This window comes from Macrosteles quadrilineatus, unplaced genomic scaffold (assembly GCF_028750875.1).
Source record: "Macrosteles quadrilineatus isolate MER2022 unplaced genomic scaffold, UCM_ALF_1.0 Scaffold_9__3_contigs__length_116548681, whole genome shotgun sequence".
Taxonomy (NCBI): Eukaryota; Metazoa; Arthropoda; class Insecta; order Hemiptera; family Cicadellidae; genus Macrosteles; species Macrosteles quadrilineatus.
The window spans coordinates 58801990-58816311 of record NW_026542602.1 but is presented as its reverse complement, the minus strand read 5'-3'; the positions used below and the strand labels follow the sequence as shown (position 1 = coordinate 58816311).

The 14322-nt window shown below is 34.4% G+C and overlaps 3 protein-coding genes and 1 long non-coding RNA gene across 4 annotated transcripts; 1 reads left to right on the top strand and 3 right to left on the bottom strand.

The window, feature by feature from the left end:
• Positions 1-738: 738 nt before the first annotated feature.
• LOC129004491 (uncharacterized) lies at positions 739-3459 on the bottom strand. The gene is made up of 3 exons (XM_054433097.1): positions 3416-3459; positions 1409-1871; positions 739-1017 (listed from the first exon to the last, which is right to left on the bottom strand). The coding sequence occupies exon 2, from the start codon at positions 1851-1853 to the stop codon at positions 1410-1412; it is 444 nt and encodes a 147-aa protein (XP_054289072.1). The 5' UTR covers positions 1854-1871; positions 3416-3459; the 3' UTR covers positions 739-1017; position 1409.
• A 113-nt stretch (positions 3460-3572) lies between these two features.
• LOC129002041 (uncharacterized) lies at positions 3573-4650 on the top strand. Its single transcript, XR_008491527.1, has 2 exons — positions 3573-3713; positions 4366-4650. It is a non-coding gene; the product is annotated as an uncharacterized LOC129002041 (long non-coding RNA).
• Positions 4651-7939: 3289 nt separating this feature from the next.
• LOC129004337 (uncharacterized) lies at positions 7940-10921 on the bottom strand. The gene is made up of 3 exons (XM_054432895.1): positions 10697-10921; positions 9861-10029; positions 7940-8212 (listed from the first exon to the last, which is right to left on the bottom strand). Exons 1-2 carry the CDS (start codon positions 10919-10921, stop codon positions 9868-9870), a joined length of 387 nt encoding a protein of 128 aa, XP_054288870.1. The 3' UTR covers positions 7940-8212; positions 9861-9867.
• Positions 10922-12007: 1086 nt separating this feature from the next.
• On the bottom strand, positions 12008-13499 carry LOC129002013 (uncharacterized). Its single transcript, XM_054429501.1, has 3 exons — positions 13413-13499; positions 12674-12946; positions 12008-12205 (listed from the first exon to the last, which is right to left on the bottom strand). The coding sequence occupies exons 1-2, from the start codon at positions 13455-13457 to the stop codon at positions 12686-12688; spliced, it is 306 nt and encodes a 101-aa protein (XP_054285476.1). The 5' UTR covers positions 13458-13499; the 3' UTR covers positions 12008-12205; positions 12674-12685.
• Between the last annotated feature and the right edge of the window lie 823 nt (positions 13500-14322).

Sequence of the window (14322 nt, the reverse complement as noted above, 5' to 3'; positions counted from 1 at the left end):
GAAGTACGATATGAACTGACGCGACGTGACGAAGGAAAAATCAAACTTACACTGTAACGGATGGACCTCCCGTTGAAGTTAGAACGTGTCTTCTCAACAAACAGATATTTTTTCTCAAATAAAATCATAGATAAATCTTTATTACACTGATGAAATCGCGGAAGTTTTTAACTACAAAAGATCCACCAATATGATTTTAATACTATTTAAAGGTCCTTCCAAAAGAAGAGATACCAGTTAACATATAAATAATAACTCCAATGCTGTACGGTATTAGAAATATTTTATTCATTGAATGATCAACCATATTTGATAACTAACGAAATTAATATCAAATTAATATCATTATTGTTTTTACACTTATTAATCTTTAAACAATACTAAATGCTCAAAATATGTATAATTTCACTCAATTTATGGCAGTTAGACGAATTAGCGTAAGCCTTGAAAGTAACCGTCGATTTCGACGGGTTTCACTTAGTTTATGATATTCTACTAAGTTTAAAGTTAACTATACCGGTACCTAAATATAAAGTAGACAGCTGCTACTATTTCATTTCAAAGTTGTGGCTTTCTTTCTTCTATGAGCTTTGTTGTACATTTAGCTTGATATTCATACTATGGGAAAATTTAATCACTCTTTTTACAACCGGTAAGGTATGTATACTGTAATTTTGTAATTCTTTTAAAAAAAATAAATGAATTTTCTTTTTTTGCAGTTTTAAAGCTATGGGGGAAAATAAACAAAACCATCTAATGCCTTTTACTTTTGCTAGCTAACACTAAAGCAGTGCCCATAACACTCATGGGGCATTTACTTTTGGATTTATTTTCTTGTAGTACTTTGACTATGTCTCTCCACTGTGGTTGAGGGACCAAGTCTTCCGAGTCTCTCAGTAAACACTGTACATGGTGATGAGTCAGAGCTCCTCTCAGCAACTTGGCAACAAACAAGCCGTAGGTCAAAGTGAGGCCGAGTAGCAACGCACTCACTGGGTGAATCAAGTAGTACAATATCTGCAAAGTTATGTTGTCATTAGCTGTGACACGGTTTAGACATGATAATTTGTTAGAGTTCCTCTAAACAGCTTAGCCACTAACAATGCAAACGTAGTTGTCTAAAATGGGATGTTAATGTTACCGACACACTAGCTGTAACTGTAACTTGAAACTGGGATAGCAAAAAAAAATATTAAAAAATATGTAATATGCTAACAATACACAAACCAACCTATCTATAAACTCAAGATTTATATTTTCAGAAAGCTGCCACTTATTTTAAATTATAAAAAATAATACAGTATCAAGGATTAATATGACATTTTGATTGGAGTATCTCTTATAGAATAATTTATGAAAACCCACTCAGCTTAAAATAATTGGTTCACATGTGTAAGTTTGTTCGCACCTTAGTTAGTAAACATGCCGTGTTCTCTGAAGAACGATTGTTTAATCTCCTGGTTGGAGGGGTAAGGTTTAGGCTTGTATTTCTCCCTTATAGGGTCGCCGGGAGCAGTATCCCTCATAACCTTCAAATATTCCACCTCTGCTTTACGGTACAGCTTGTCGCAAGCGGCCCCCTCCTCATAGAACCTCTGGGCTGATATCCACTCATCATCCGACGGCTCCCGTGACGTCGGATATTGCTCGTCCAAAGATTCCTCCTGTTCCTTATTCAGTTCGGGTTCGGATTGATAATTCTGCTTCTCTTGAAACTCTGCATACTCTCCCTTCATTTGATAGAATGGGTCGTAGAAGAAGGTTTTGTAGATATATTGTACGATTGCTTGCGTCGCGCCCCAGAGCATGCCAAAGGAAAAGGCAAACACCGCCTTCTGCCAGTCCGCCACCATAGCTTAGACTGTCTTAAGCTAGGGGCAAATGTCGCTTTGAATGTGTGACTTAGGGTCGGTTTTATAATCATAACAATTACCATGTAAATTTCAATTGTGGAAGAAGAGTGACAAATAAAAGGAGTGGTGGAAATCACTCAAAAGTCATGGGGTGGTAATATAAATAAACATAGCATAGTTCATGAATAACTCTTAAAGAAGGGGTTAAGTGTGCCACCCCCTATCTCTAATCTTCCTCATCCCTAATCGCTGCCACTATTATTAAAGATGAATAATTAAGTTAGCAAATTTGCTGCTCATATAGGTTTGCTGCACTTATTATATAGGTATCAATTAATTCAACCAATTTAACCAAGGCTAATGCTTTGGAAATGCCATGCTGTTACTGAAAAAAAATTAACAGATTGATCAACAATTAATGAATACTTTTATCAATCCCAAAGATAAATCTGTTAAATTTCATGACTTATTAATTTACCACCTCATAGGTTAACCATCAGACCCTAAAGGAGAAATTTTGCAAACAGTTTACTTTGCCAACATACACTCTCTTCTTACTAAATAGGGATTTATGGAGAAACAAGTATAAGTGTAACTTAAATATCATTTTACATTAATAAAAGGAAGAAGCTATAAGATACATCCTTAACCTGGATAACAATTAATCCTGTGTTAGTCATTTCTGAGAATTGGAATTTTATATTGACAGTTTTACAGCCTCTACATTTATAAAACAATATTTCACATTAAAAACCATCAGTAAAATTTACAAAAGCAGCAAGACAAACAAGAAATAATAAATTTAAGAAAAGCCCAAATTATATTGAAATTAAATTAATTAATTCCTTTGCAGTATAAGAAAGTTTTAACAAATTCAAAAATAATAACATATTTCAGATCAACCTTGAGTTTTATAATTTAGAATAGAGTAGTTAATAAAACCTAACTTGAAACAAGGGTTTTTTTACAACTAATGTAATGTATGAAATTGTGTAAATAATATAATGCACAATATTGTGTATTTTAAGGAATGACATAGAATATTCTTCTATACCGGTATATTAGTTTTTTATTATTATTAGACTATCAAATTTTAAATAACAACAAATGACACATTGTATGTGTTGATTAATGATTTATTTGATTTGTATCAATAATAAAGTTTAAATAATACAGAGTACTAACATTCTAGTGTTTTTTTGAAATAAAGCATTTTTGTTGTTGTTGTTACACTAACTTTGGTAGGGCGTTACAACTTCAAAATGATCACAACTACTTGTTAGGGTACCGGTAGTTTATGACTGAGGGACAATTCAACAATGACTTATTACACAATATTTATTTTAAATAAAAAAAAAAACTAAAAACTGGCTATACCAATAAACATGGAAATGCGATGCCAAAACTCCATACACGTCCATAGCTTAAAAAAAAACTAATAAACACATAGGTAATAAAAATACATAATTGAAAAAAAATAATAGTACCGTACCCATTTTTAAATTTTACGTACTGTATTACACTACAATTTTATATTAATTCGTCAACATAACATAAGTCACCTGCATATTCCATTAATCGGAGCTGTTGAGGCTAATCGCAACTGTTCAAAAATAACAAATGTTATCTTTTGTTTATCACGTAAGTCATATTAATTAATAGACCGTTCTACCATCACCTACCAGATTACATAGTTTTTGTAATTATTTTGCTCAGTAACTGACTGTAATTGTTGACCATTGAGTATCTAGGTTAGAATGTCTAAAAAAGGCTACAATTTTTACCAAAATTAGTTTTGGATTAGAAAAGCTTGGTGCATCAATGAAATTCTTAAGCCTGATAAAACAACCAGGTTTTGAGGTAATCTATGTAGACATACTTATTTTAATAGCTACCGGTACTTTATGTCATACTGCTTTGAGTCAAACTCACCATTTATGGTTGCAGAGAGCTATAAATTAAAATTACAAAAGTGTTAAGTAGATTGCTGAAGAATAGTCAAAGGCAAACACTAAGAATAAGGCAATTTAAACAATCAAGGTTTACCTGAAAGGTAGTAAATCTGCCACTCCAACGAAAATCCTTGAAACCCTGGTCCCAATTAATTATGTCACATAATTTACCTCGCTAAGTCCTTAAGCTTTTAACCTCTCTCAGCTTAGCCATCTCACAATATAGATGGTAAAATTCTCAAAACTTGCAATAAAAAAAACACCAAACAAGCCTAAGCTACCTTCACAACATGATAAAAACTCATTCAACTCTTAATAAGTTGGACTAATACACCAACAATGTGCATATTTGACGGTTAATACAAGTAAAGGATGAGATGCTTGCTTTTTTTACTGACTAAAGGTCAGTTGGTTCTTTAGCCAAAACACTTTATTAAAGGCCAAATGATAAACAACATCTTGGTCCAGTTTTAAGCCTTCAAAAAGATAGTGAGTTTTCTCAGGATTAAACTAGCAAACGTTTCTGATTTGTATGAGAGTATAACCTCTGGATTCTATAGGATGGTATGGATTCCGTGGGAGGTTGAACGTATCTTCTACTACTCGTTCATCTTCTGTCTGACGTTCCACTTGGGATTGTGGATAACTCAGCAGCATATGCAGGAGAGGTACCGGGACACCATGTGGATATCCGAAGAGGAAGGAATAACCACGGAAACGACAGATCCGGACGATCCTGAAAGAATGAGCCCAGGCGGTTTACACTCTGCGATAGACGACCTTTCATCAGGCACCACTGATGCAGGCGCCGATTATTAAATAAATCGACATTTTAAATTCTTGAATTATCAGAATTTTTTATTTAGAGTGTTTTTTGTGTCAACTACAACATAAAAATGGTTTAAAACTAATACCGAAAACCTATACCCAGGCTGACACTAACCAAAATCCCTGGTCTGTGAGACCCCATTTGAAAATAATATTAGAAACACGCAAACCGAAACCCTGGGCCTGTGAGACCCCGCTTTAAAATACACTAACGCTGGGCTTCTGAGACGGGCATGTTATGAACAGACAACCTGTCAAGGTCACGGCACCCACACAAAATAAACAAACAATATATCAACAGGTAGGGGAGGAAAAGGGGGAAAGGTGTCTATAGTCTATTGACTAATATTGCTTTTCCAAAAAGTATTTGCAATTAATGTCATACATAAACACTATGTTCTAATTTATGGGAGAGGTCTTTAATAAATAAAATACTTGACTTCATTCGTAATAAGATTTATTATATTTTAGAACGTACATTAAGTTACATGAAAATAGAGCCATGCTTCTTGAGAGAGCGGAAAATGTGAAGACCAAAAGCTGTACACTCGCAGGTGTACCAACACATTTAAAACATTTATTCACAACACACTATTAGTGTGTATGAAAAAAAGGAAGATAAAAAAGGAATTTGGATAAACCACAGCACACCTAGTGGTCAAATACAGTTTCATACATTGATATACAGTTATTCCACCTTATGAATTCTACTAGCATACAGTATTTCATCCAGATTCCAGAATCGCCAGAGAGTAAAATAACTACAAATGAAACTGCATTTGTGTTTGCAACCTAGTAAGGTGGTACAACAAACAGTCAATGTTTCTATGAAAATCTTATTATATAAAACTCATGGATAATATTTAAGACCATCAGAAGTTTTTGATAAGTTATGATAAGAGTCATTCATTGGGATGATTTATAGACAAAAACATTCTTCAATAAAAATATCTTATTCAAGGTGTATTGTGAATTTAATCAAATTTAGACGATTTTCCTAAGAAAGGCCGTGTGATTTAAAAATAAGTATTGAACTAATTGTAGAATCAATTGCACTTGGTAGTTTTTCCGTACTAAATATACATATGAAGGAAGTAACCGTGATGTGGACCCAAATGCACGGAAGAGGTAGGGGGATTAATGTTATATAAAATCGTTGTAGACTTTTTTCTGAATTTACATTTACATTTATTAGGAGTTGGTGGCACGGTCGATATCGATTCTTTCAATTTATTACCTTATTTAAATCAGGTGTGATTATTTGTTTGTATTACTGTATTCTGTTTTGTTTATTTCAGTTTAACTTAACCAATCAATAGTTTTATTAATACAATAGTCATTGTTAATACTATGAAGTCAAACGGGGTGAAGCCCGAGGTAACAGCTAGTTGTTTATTAAGTTATTTTATTTGTTATTTATTTTTTTGCTGCTTTTTTGTTCTTGATATTCTTTTTGTTCACTGAAGTACATTTCCACAATTTGTTTCACGGCCTAGAATCCAATCCAATGTTCTTGTACGACCCAAAAAGATGTTCAGGGGTTTTGAGATTTTAATTTCTGTTATTATGTGTTAATGAACTGTCGTAATATCAGACTCTATTTATTTCCAGCATGAACGAGGAGCTCATATTTTTGATTGTACTGGTATCCGTGGGACTCTACTCTTATGCAGCAGCTTCTTTGCTGAAAAAGAGATATGAGGGGAATATAACGAGAAAGGAACAGCAGAGGCAAATGGCCATTGAGTCACAAAACCTTCATCAAAAAGCCGAGGACAAAAAACCACTACTAGAGTGTAACACAGATGCATTACCACTCAGTGAGTAAAACTGATTATGATAGTCTTCCAAAATGGTTGTGTTTTGAGGCGTTTAATCTGCAGTCAAAAGTAAAAGCTTAAGGGTTTAATACTTCTTTTTTGCTCATATTTTTCAGTCGTATAGTATTTTGTCTTGTGATTACAGAGAGGTTGAAGACGGTGGTTGATCCTGACCTATATTTCATATGGTCAGTATCACAGATTCAGCTTGGAGGAAACTTAACTACCATAAATTTACGAGTTAATTTTCTTTAATCTGCACAAATTATCTTTTGGTGTCTGGAGTATAAATCCCATCATATAAACCAGCTGTAACGAGTAAAAAAAATTTTTAGAACATAATTCCTCTTCATAGTCAAAGGCTCAGTAGCGTATATTAATCAAGGAATGTAATTCAAATTTATTTTTAGTTCCAACCGTAAAAGGTAGAAGATGGATCTGGTAATGAATGATGTCCAAGAGACTGGTAGAAGAGTGATGTCCGCACTGCGACAGAAGATGACGTGGGTGAAAGCGGCACTATGGGGCCTCACGGTGTGGACGTTGCGGAAGTGGTGGCACCGACGGCTGTTGGATCTCCTTATACAGGACGAGTTGATGGAAAACCCTTATGATACTGACTACTCCGAAGCCGAAGATTTCAAGGACTTCACAATGGGTGATTGGTTTCTTTAGATTTGGACTAGTGTCCAATGTGTTGGTCTACTCTTACAACTCTGACTACACTTTGGTTGAAGAATTTAAGGACTTACTTAGGGAGATTGGTTCCTTTAGTTCTGACAGTTAGTGTTCAACAACTCTTAGGAGTACCTTGAATACACTATCTGATGAAGAAATCAACTATCCCAACTACACTTAGGGAAATTGGTGACCTTAGTTCTGACGGTAAGTTATTTGGACTGATGAGTGTACCAAGTTACTAGCTTATGATTATAATCGGCTTTATTTTGTAGGCAAAGTGAAACAAATTTATTAATTGTTGTTTACAAAAACGTTGTGATAGCCAAGTTTTTAACAATTCAACAACAATGTATAGATAATCTTATACAAAATAGATATGGGGTGAAAAATAAATTTAGATTCAAAGTACTATATTTGTAGCTTTATTTTAAATTTTAGAAAAAAGTCTTGCTGTAAGTATTATGTAACCGTTGTTTATTTGGTATTACCTTTGACTATTGAATTACTTAATGTAACTTACCACATAGCCATAAAAACTGTACATCAATAAAAAAATCATAGTAAACAAATAAACATTACTTTTAGAAATAAGTAAAACTATACAGTATACATTCTTTTTGTTTTATACATCTAAAAAATAACTATTTAATTAACTCTCTTATGTTTATTCTGTAAGCTATTATACATTGGCACAAAAAAAATTTTCTCAAAACAAGAAACATAGGTATATGTTTAGTTTAATGTATAAAGACTGTTTAAGGTTGCCTTTACAATAATAACACACTACAGTAAAGCATTACAAATTAAACTGTTTTTATGTTAGTTTATACCATTCCTTGCTTGGTATTCAGATTTCTTTTTGTTGGTTTCTTCAGATTTTTTAATTCAAAAACAACGTTTCATTTGTGAGGTGTAAATCTAACAACTTAAAAGCTTCAAACAAGTTCAATTCATACCTATAAAATGTAACTATAGTACACATCCACTAAGTAAAAGTAAGTTACAAGTTAATTGAACACCATCAAAATCCATTCAACCATGAAACTGTTTACTTTGTATTATTTACATTCTTCTTTACCTGTAAAAACAAATGGTCATTTAGAATCTTAATTGAACACAATTTTCTTTACTCTATAACTGAAAGTTAGTACAACCATAGGAAGTATCACAAGCGTCTAGGCAGACAGTACAACTCCGAGGATCGTCGTGGATCAGAACACCCCCCACCACCGCACCATGTCGTACGCTTCCGAATCATACCGGCGCATCAGCATAGCCTAACTGTTCGCGGAAAATTGTTATCTCTATCACTGTCGCTGTCAAAACGTATCGTTTGTAGGTTAAATTTAAATTAAATATAATTAAACTGTCATAACCTAACCAAACTTGCTGATAATGAAAAACTTTAATGAACCCTAATCGAAAAAAAAGTGCCACCAGCAGGATTCCAACCCAGCACCTTCAGATTATCAGCCCGACACGCTATCCAATACACACCAAGACTCAATTCCGTATCGATGCGGCAATGGTTGACGTCACGCCATCGGCATGGAGCAAAAAGCTCCGTTGGGGGTTTTCCGATCTGATCCACAATCCTTGGAGTTGCACTGGCTGCCTAGACGCTTATGGAAGTATCTTGTGTTGTAGTTGTGATAGAAAAATAAAAATCTGAAAAAAATAGTCTTTGTATCATCTGGAAGGATCAGCTATAAATACAATTTTAAGGTTACTTCTCCATGGTTGCAGACTGCAGAGGGTGTTTTTTGTTTGTGTGAAAGCGGCTGAAGAGAGCCTCTCGGGATGAAGATGATGGGTCATTGTTTCTCGCGACTCGCGTAATCAAATTTGTCTGCCTCTTTCTTTGCTGGCGTGTGATGAACAGCGATCGGTGTTTGTGGCGTAGTGGATAGAGTACTCATCGGCTGATGTGCTAGAGGTATCTAGATCGAATCACATCGGTATCACTTAACTTTTTGTCGAAGATTTTGCTTAGAGTGCCATTTCTTCTTAACTGTACATCTTTTGTTACAACTTGAGGCATTTATAATTTTATTTTATGAACAGAATTTAACCTTCATTTGAATTTTTAATTATCAGCAAGTTTGGTTAGTTAAGGTTAGATTATGACAGTAACTTCCGGTGTAATGATGTCATTGTTTAACCTTGCTTCATCCTGAGAGGCTCCCTTCAGCTGCTCTGGTTTTCCAATTGTTTATCGCTATGTAACCTATTTGTTAAAAGAAAACTAAATATAACATATGTTCATTTACAATTTGTAAACATCTTCAGTTCTTTGTTTATCATTTCAACTAAAGGTTCATCAACTATTAATTCTGTTCAATATCTTCATATTTTTACACACAAAAAAAATTAGCGATAATGAAAAGATTGATAGACATTGCTAGTCCTCTGGTATATGAGTCTACAAATTGTAAAATCTTGTAAATATTGTCTTTTGTCTATGTAAAACAGTGACACACCGAGGTTTGTATGCTGAATGTGAATGGAGTGAGATGCCGTGTAGCCTTGTGTGCCTTGCTAATGATTTTTGAGCGAGTTCTGTTTAGACTTGAGAGGGACTAGGAAGAAATTAGATGCCACAAATGCTGGCAAAATGTGCATAGGAAGATAAATTACAATTTCAAGAACTCAGGTAAAAAGGATGGTAACTCAATCATTACTGAATATGTTCCATCAAGGATAATAGTCTACCATTTACACTATACCATGTGTTCAATGAGTTGCTGCGTAGTGGAGGTACTGTAGTTCTTCTTCTCTAGCTCTGATCGCTTCCTCTGTGGATCTTTGATGCCTTTCGCTCATCATTCGACTGAGGTACTGTATCAGCACGTAAGCCCATCCTCCCACAAACGCATGGGCGCAGTTGTTAATCAACTGTTGGTTAAACATTGCTCAAATTAGTTACTGAAATCAACAAATCATTTTTGTTAGATATTTGACTAGCAATAAAAATAGATATCACATCTCCAAAAGTTGTGGCCAATTTTAGAATAATAATATTATAGGGTACCGGTAATAATAATATGGTCATAATAAAGCTTCTTTCAGATTGCAGTGTTGTCAAATTGCTGTACTCTTTTAGATTCACTAACTCTTTAACCAAACAAACTTAAAATGAAATACTTTTAAACTATGGTTTGTTTCTTGTGGGACCCACATATTGGTAAGTCGCCCCTCTCCACACTCTGTACAATTTTGCAAAAACTTCCCCCCTTCAGAGAAGTTTTTAAGGCCCTCCCCAAGGCTTGTACCTTAAATTTTCTACTCATCTCGTTACTTGAATCTTTACGCAATCGTAAACTACTATTGTGCAATTCTAATAGTAAACATTAATTTAAAAAAAACATATTGGGATCATGGCTCTTGTAATGGATAAAACTGAACTCTTGGATTCACTAACACACCTAAAGCTATAATTAAGTGTATGACAGTTATGCTATATAGACTAAAAATAATCATACTTAGAGTTGTTGTAGACGATGGAAATAAACAATCTCCATACATTTCTATATAGACTAAATATACTAATAGACTTACTTACTCCAGGAATCCAAGCTATGTACCGTCTGAAAGTGGACCCGTCCATAACATGGATCTCGGGTGCGAAGATGTCTTCGTCAAGATCGGTGTCGGGAGGTTGATGGAAGCGCGCGGACCTTCCCAGTCCTCCTGGGTCCTCGTCGGAACTGACGACCGGCGAGGAAGGGTTATCATCGTCACTGACTTGCGGAGGGTCGTCTTCCGCACCCATGGAGGAAAACACCATCTTTGATAGCGTAAGTTGATGATGTAGTAGAACAGTTGACTAAGTGAAACAATACGGACCATCTAGATATGCTATCATATGAGTTATTGTGATAACTTATAGCTTTTTATCATAATTGTTCAAAACAGTTGTTCATAGTATTTTGATTCTTGATTGATAACTAATATTTATTTATCAGAGGTGGTTCAGGATGTAGGGGGTTTCATAGTTCACATTTATCTGATAATTAGAGATATTCAACCAACGGTTAAAAATTGACTTCATGAGACACAGCGTAATGATATGTAAAAGCTAAGATTATTTTTTGCCGAGCAAAACTAAGCTACAACCGCAGAGCAAATGGTAGAGATTTATTGAGATTTTTTGTTGAGAGGTTGGCAAGAGTAGTTTGAAAACACATGACAAGCCACTGCTCCTCGCCGACGCACTTCCAAATACTCATATATTTTATTTTTTATCTAAAAGCACAGCTATAACAATCTATAAAACAGTTTTATATTGATTAATAAACATAACTCGGGGGAATGTTTTTATAAAACAAGCAGCACACCAGATAATTGTAATTGTATAGTTGTTTTTGTTTTCACCATTGTCATTTAATTTATATTTGCACAATGTAAAATAGGCTACCAGGGTATTTGTAACCAGGTGAATACCCATTTTTTGTAAATACCTTGGTATTTGGGATGGTTAACTAAGCCACACATACGTTTCAATTTAGAATTCCCCTTTTTCTAAAGCATTTTACTCATGAGAATTAATTTTTTGATGAAAATAAACCAGAGAGTCATAGATTTGAATGTAAGGAGTTAGAAACCATCTTCAGATAAAACAAATTTTAAAAGGCAGCTTAGTAATTCGAGAGGACTAAACGTCTGCAAGCACTTTTTGCAGCGCTGTTCAATGGTGCAACATAGCTACTGAAGCCCGAGCTGAGGTAGAGCACACCCTTAACCCATAGTATTTATAGCATTTAGGATTCTTTATTGTTTCGATTTAATCCATTTCAGTATACTTAAATAGTTACAATTTTATTTACAAAAAACAGTAAATTTATTATTATTATAATTAAAAATCCTAATACACTAAAGACTTTGTACACCATACACTAATTTGATGAAAACTTGAAAATTCTCAATTAATTATTGAGAAAGAGTTCATGAAAAGTCACAAATTAGTTCACACATTAAACTATGAACACATGTTTCATGTGGATGAGGTAGGCGATATTCAGGGGTAGAATATTCTGTTGGACCTCACTTGTCTCCAAAGGGTAGTGTTCCCCTAAAAGAATGAAAGTATGGTAAAAAATAATACAAAGTTATAAACCACTAAAACAAATAAGCTAGCATTTAAAGATAATACAATAATGCACTAAAAATTGTAATAAACAAATGCTTTGTACGTTGTACAAAAACTTTTTAACAAAACCGCGCTGAAAGAATAACTTACTGCCCGAGAATATATTGTTGCATCAACAATCAATATATTAGAAAATACGGAGAAAATAGAATGTCGACAACAGTACGAGTACACCCTGTGGGAGTTAATTTTTGTTCCATTCACTGTAGACTATTTTATTACAAAACTAACTAAGCAGATCCATGATGATAATGTCTTCTAATAATGTATCCAAAAGGCAATTATTTATTGCAGATGTTCAGTTTAGTATTTTCCTAATTTATTTTGATTTACTGAGAGACAGCATCATGGGATATTTCCTACGACTCCTGAAGGATACATGATACACACCATTCACGGCTGCTACTCATAGGTGATATCCAGCCCGCTGTATATCTCCCGGCCGTACGCAGGTTCGTTGTAGTAGTAAGGAGGCTGGTAGTGTGTGCCAACAGGTTGCTGTGGTCTCGGCCCGCCTCGCATCCGACTCGCCAACTGTTGAGCGTACTCTCGCTGATGTTGTGCCGACATCACGGCTGTTCGCTCGTTAATCTTGCGGCTGATCACTCGCAGTAACATCATCGGCATGTAGCCCACTGTCGACTTGAGTATGAAGACAAACACCTTCAACAGAAAAAACATAGTTTGTTGGTTTAGGAATCTCATGTGACTATTTCATCCTGATATCAAAATAATTATAATTTGTTAAAAAACCCTCAGTACAATGCTATACATGTAGTGCTTGCCTGAAAACTAAACTGACCAGTTCGATCCTAAGAAAACTCATTACCTAATGGTTTGAAACTAGATCCAGCTGTCCTTGAATATTGTGCTGTTATTAAAACTATATTGCCCTAGTTAAGAAACAGCTGTTCTTAGCTATACAAAAACCTTCACTGATCACTCCTCTCTAATGCATCTTAATTCATTTTAAGTTTTAGGACATCAAGGTGGAATTTGATGAATCTAAAGTAACAATCATGCGTTTAATTTGTCTTAGAATAAAATAAAATTTCGCATTCACAAAAATAAATCCAATGTCCTAAGTAATTCTACTCCACTCTTTTATCTACTGATTGGTTGGACTTACCCCTTGCACAGTCTTCCATATTTTCTTCACAAATGCGGGGGCCATTTTGTTTCAAGTCCCCAAAAGACCAGTTCATACTTCACTTCACTGAGTCTGTTATCTACGTTATGTTAAAGATATCAGATAACCCTTACGTTTTTAGATAAAATCTAATTTTTCAACTACTCATGTTGCAATCACAATTTTGTTGGATAATTTATGTGATCTAAAAAATCACTGAGCCCAATAGTGATTTACTTGTGTCAACACTGAAAATTAATAAGGCATATTTATTCATCGTTCAGCAATCAATTAGTTATTGTCACAAGAAATAACATTGATAAGTCAGAACATGATTATAGATAAAATCAATATGCTTTGAACAAACCAATATACATACAATTCTTAGGTCCATTTATGGCGGTCAATAAATAAAATTAGCAATATTATTCTCTCACAAAGTTTTTGAACAGCAGTGCTAAAACTAAGCCTTGATCTTCAGTGTTTCAGGCCAACATGTTATATGATTTTAGTAAAACTGATTTATTAGACTATATAAAAGAAATACATATCTAATTAATTGATTAACATAACAAATCAAACAGAACTAACCATACTGGAAAGCATTTTTCCTACAGTTACCTAACAATGTACATGTTCTCTCACTGATTTGAGAAAGCAAAGTGGCCAATTCGCCACAATGTTAACAATGTTAACATTGTCTCACTCTAATTACTTTGTCTCACTCCAGATTTGCAACGTGAAGGCACGAAATAGTGAGCGCGTAACATGCAGGCAACGTCGTATGCGCGCGAAATACGTTGACAGCACTGGCTGTAAATCAGCTGGTCAGCTGTTGTTACTGTTGTATTTGTCACTTCACATTAAATGTTATATTAAAAGTTCACTTCTGTGTAAAAATAGGTTATGT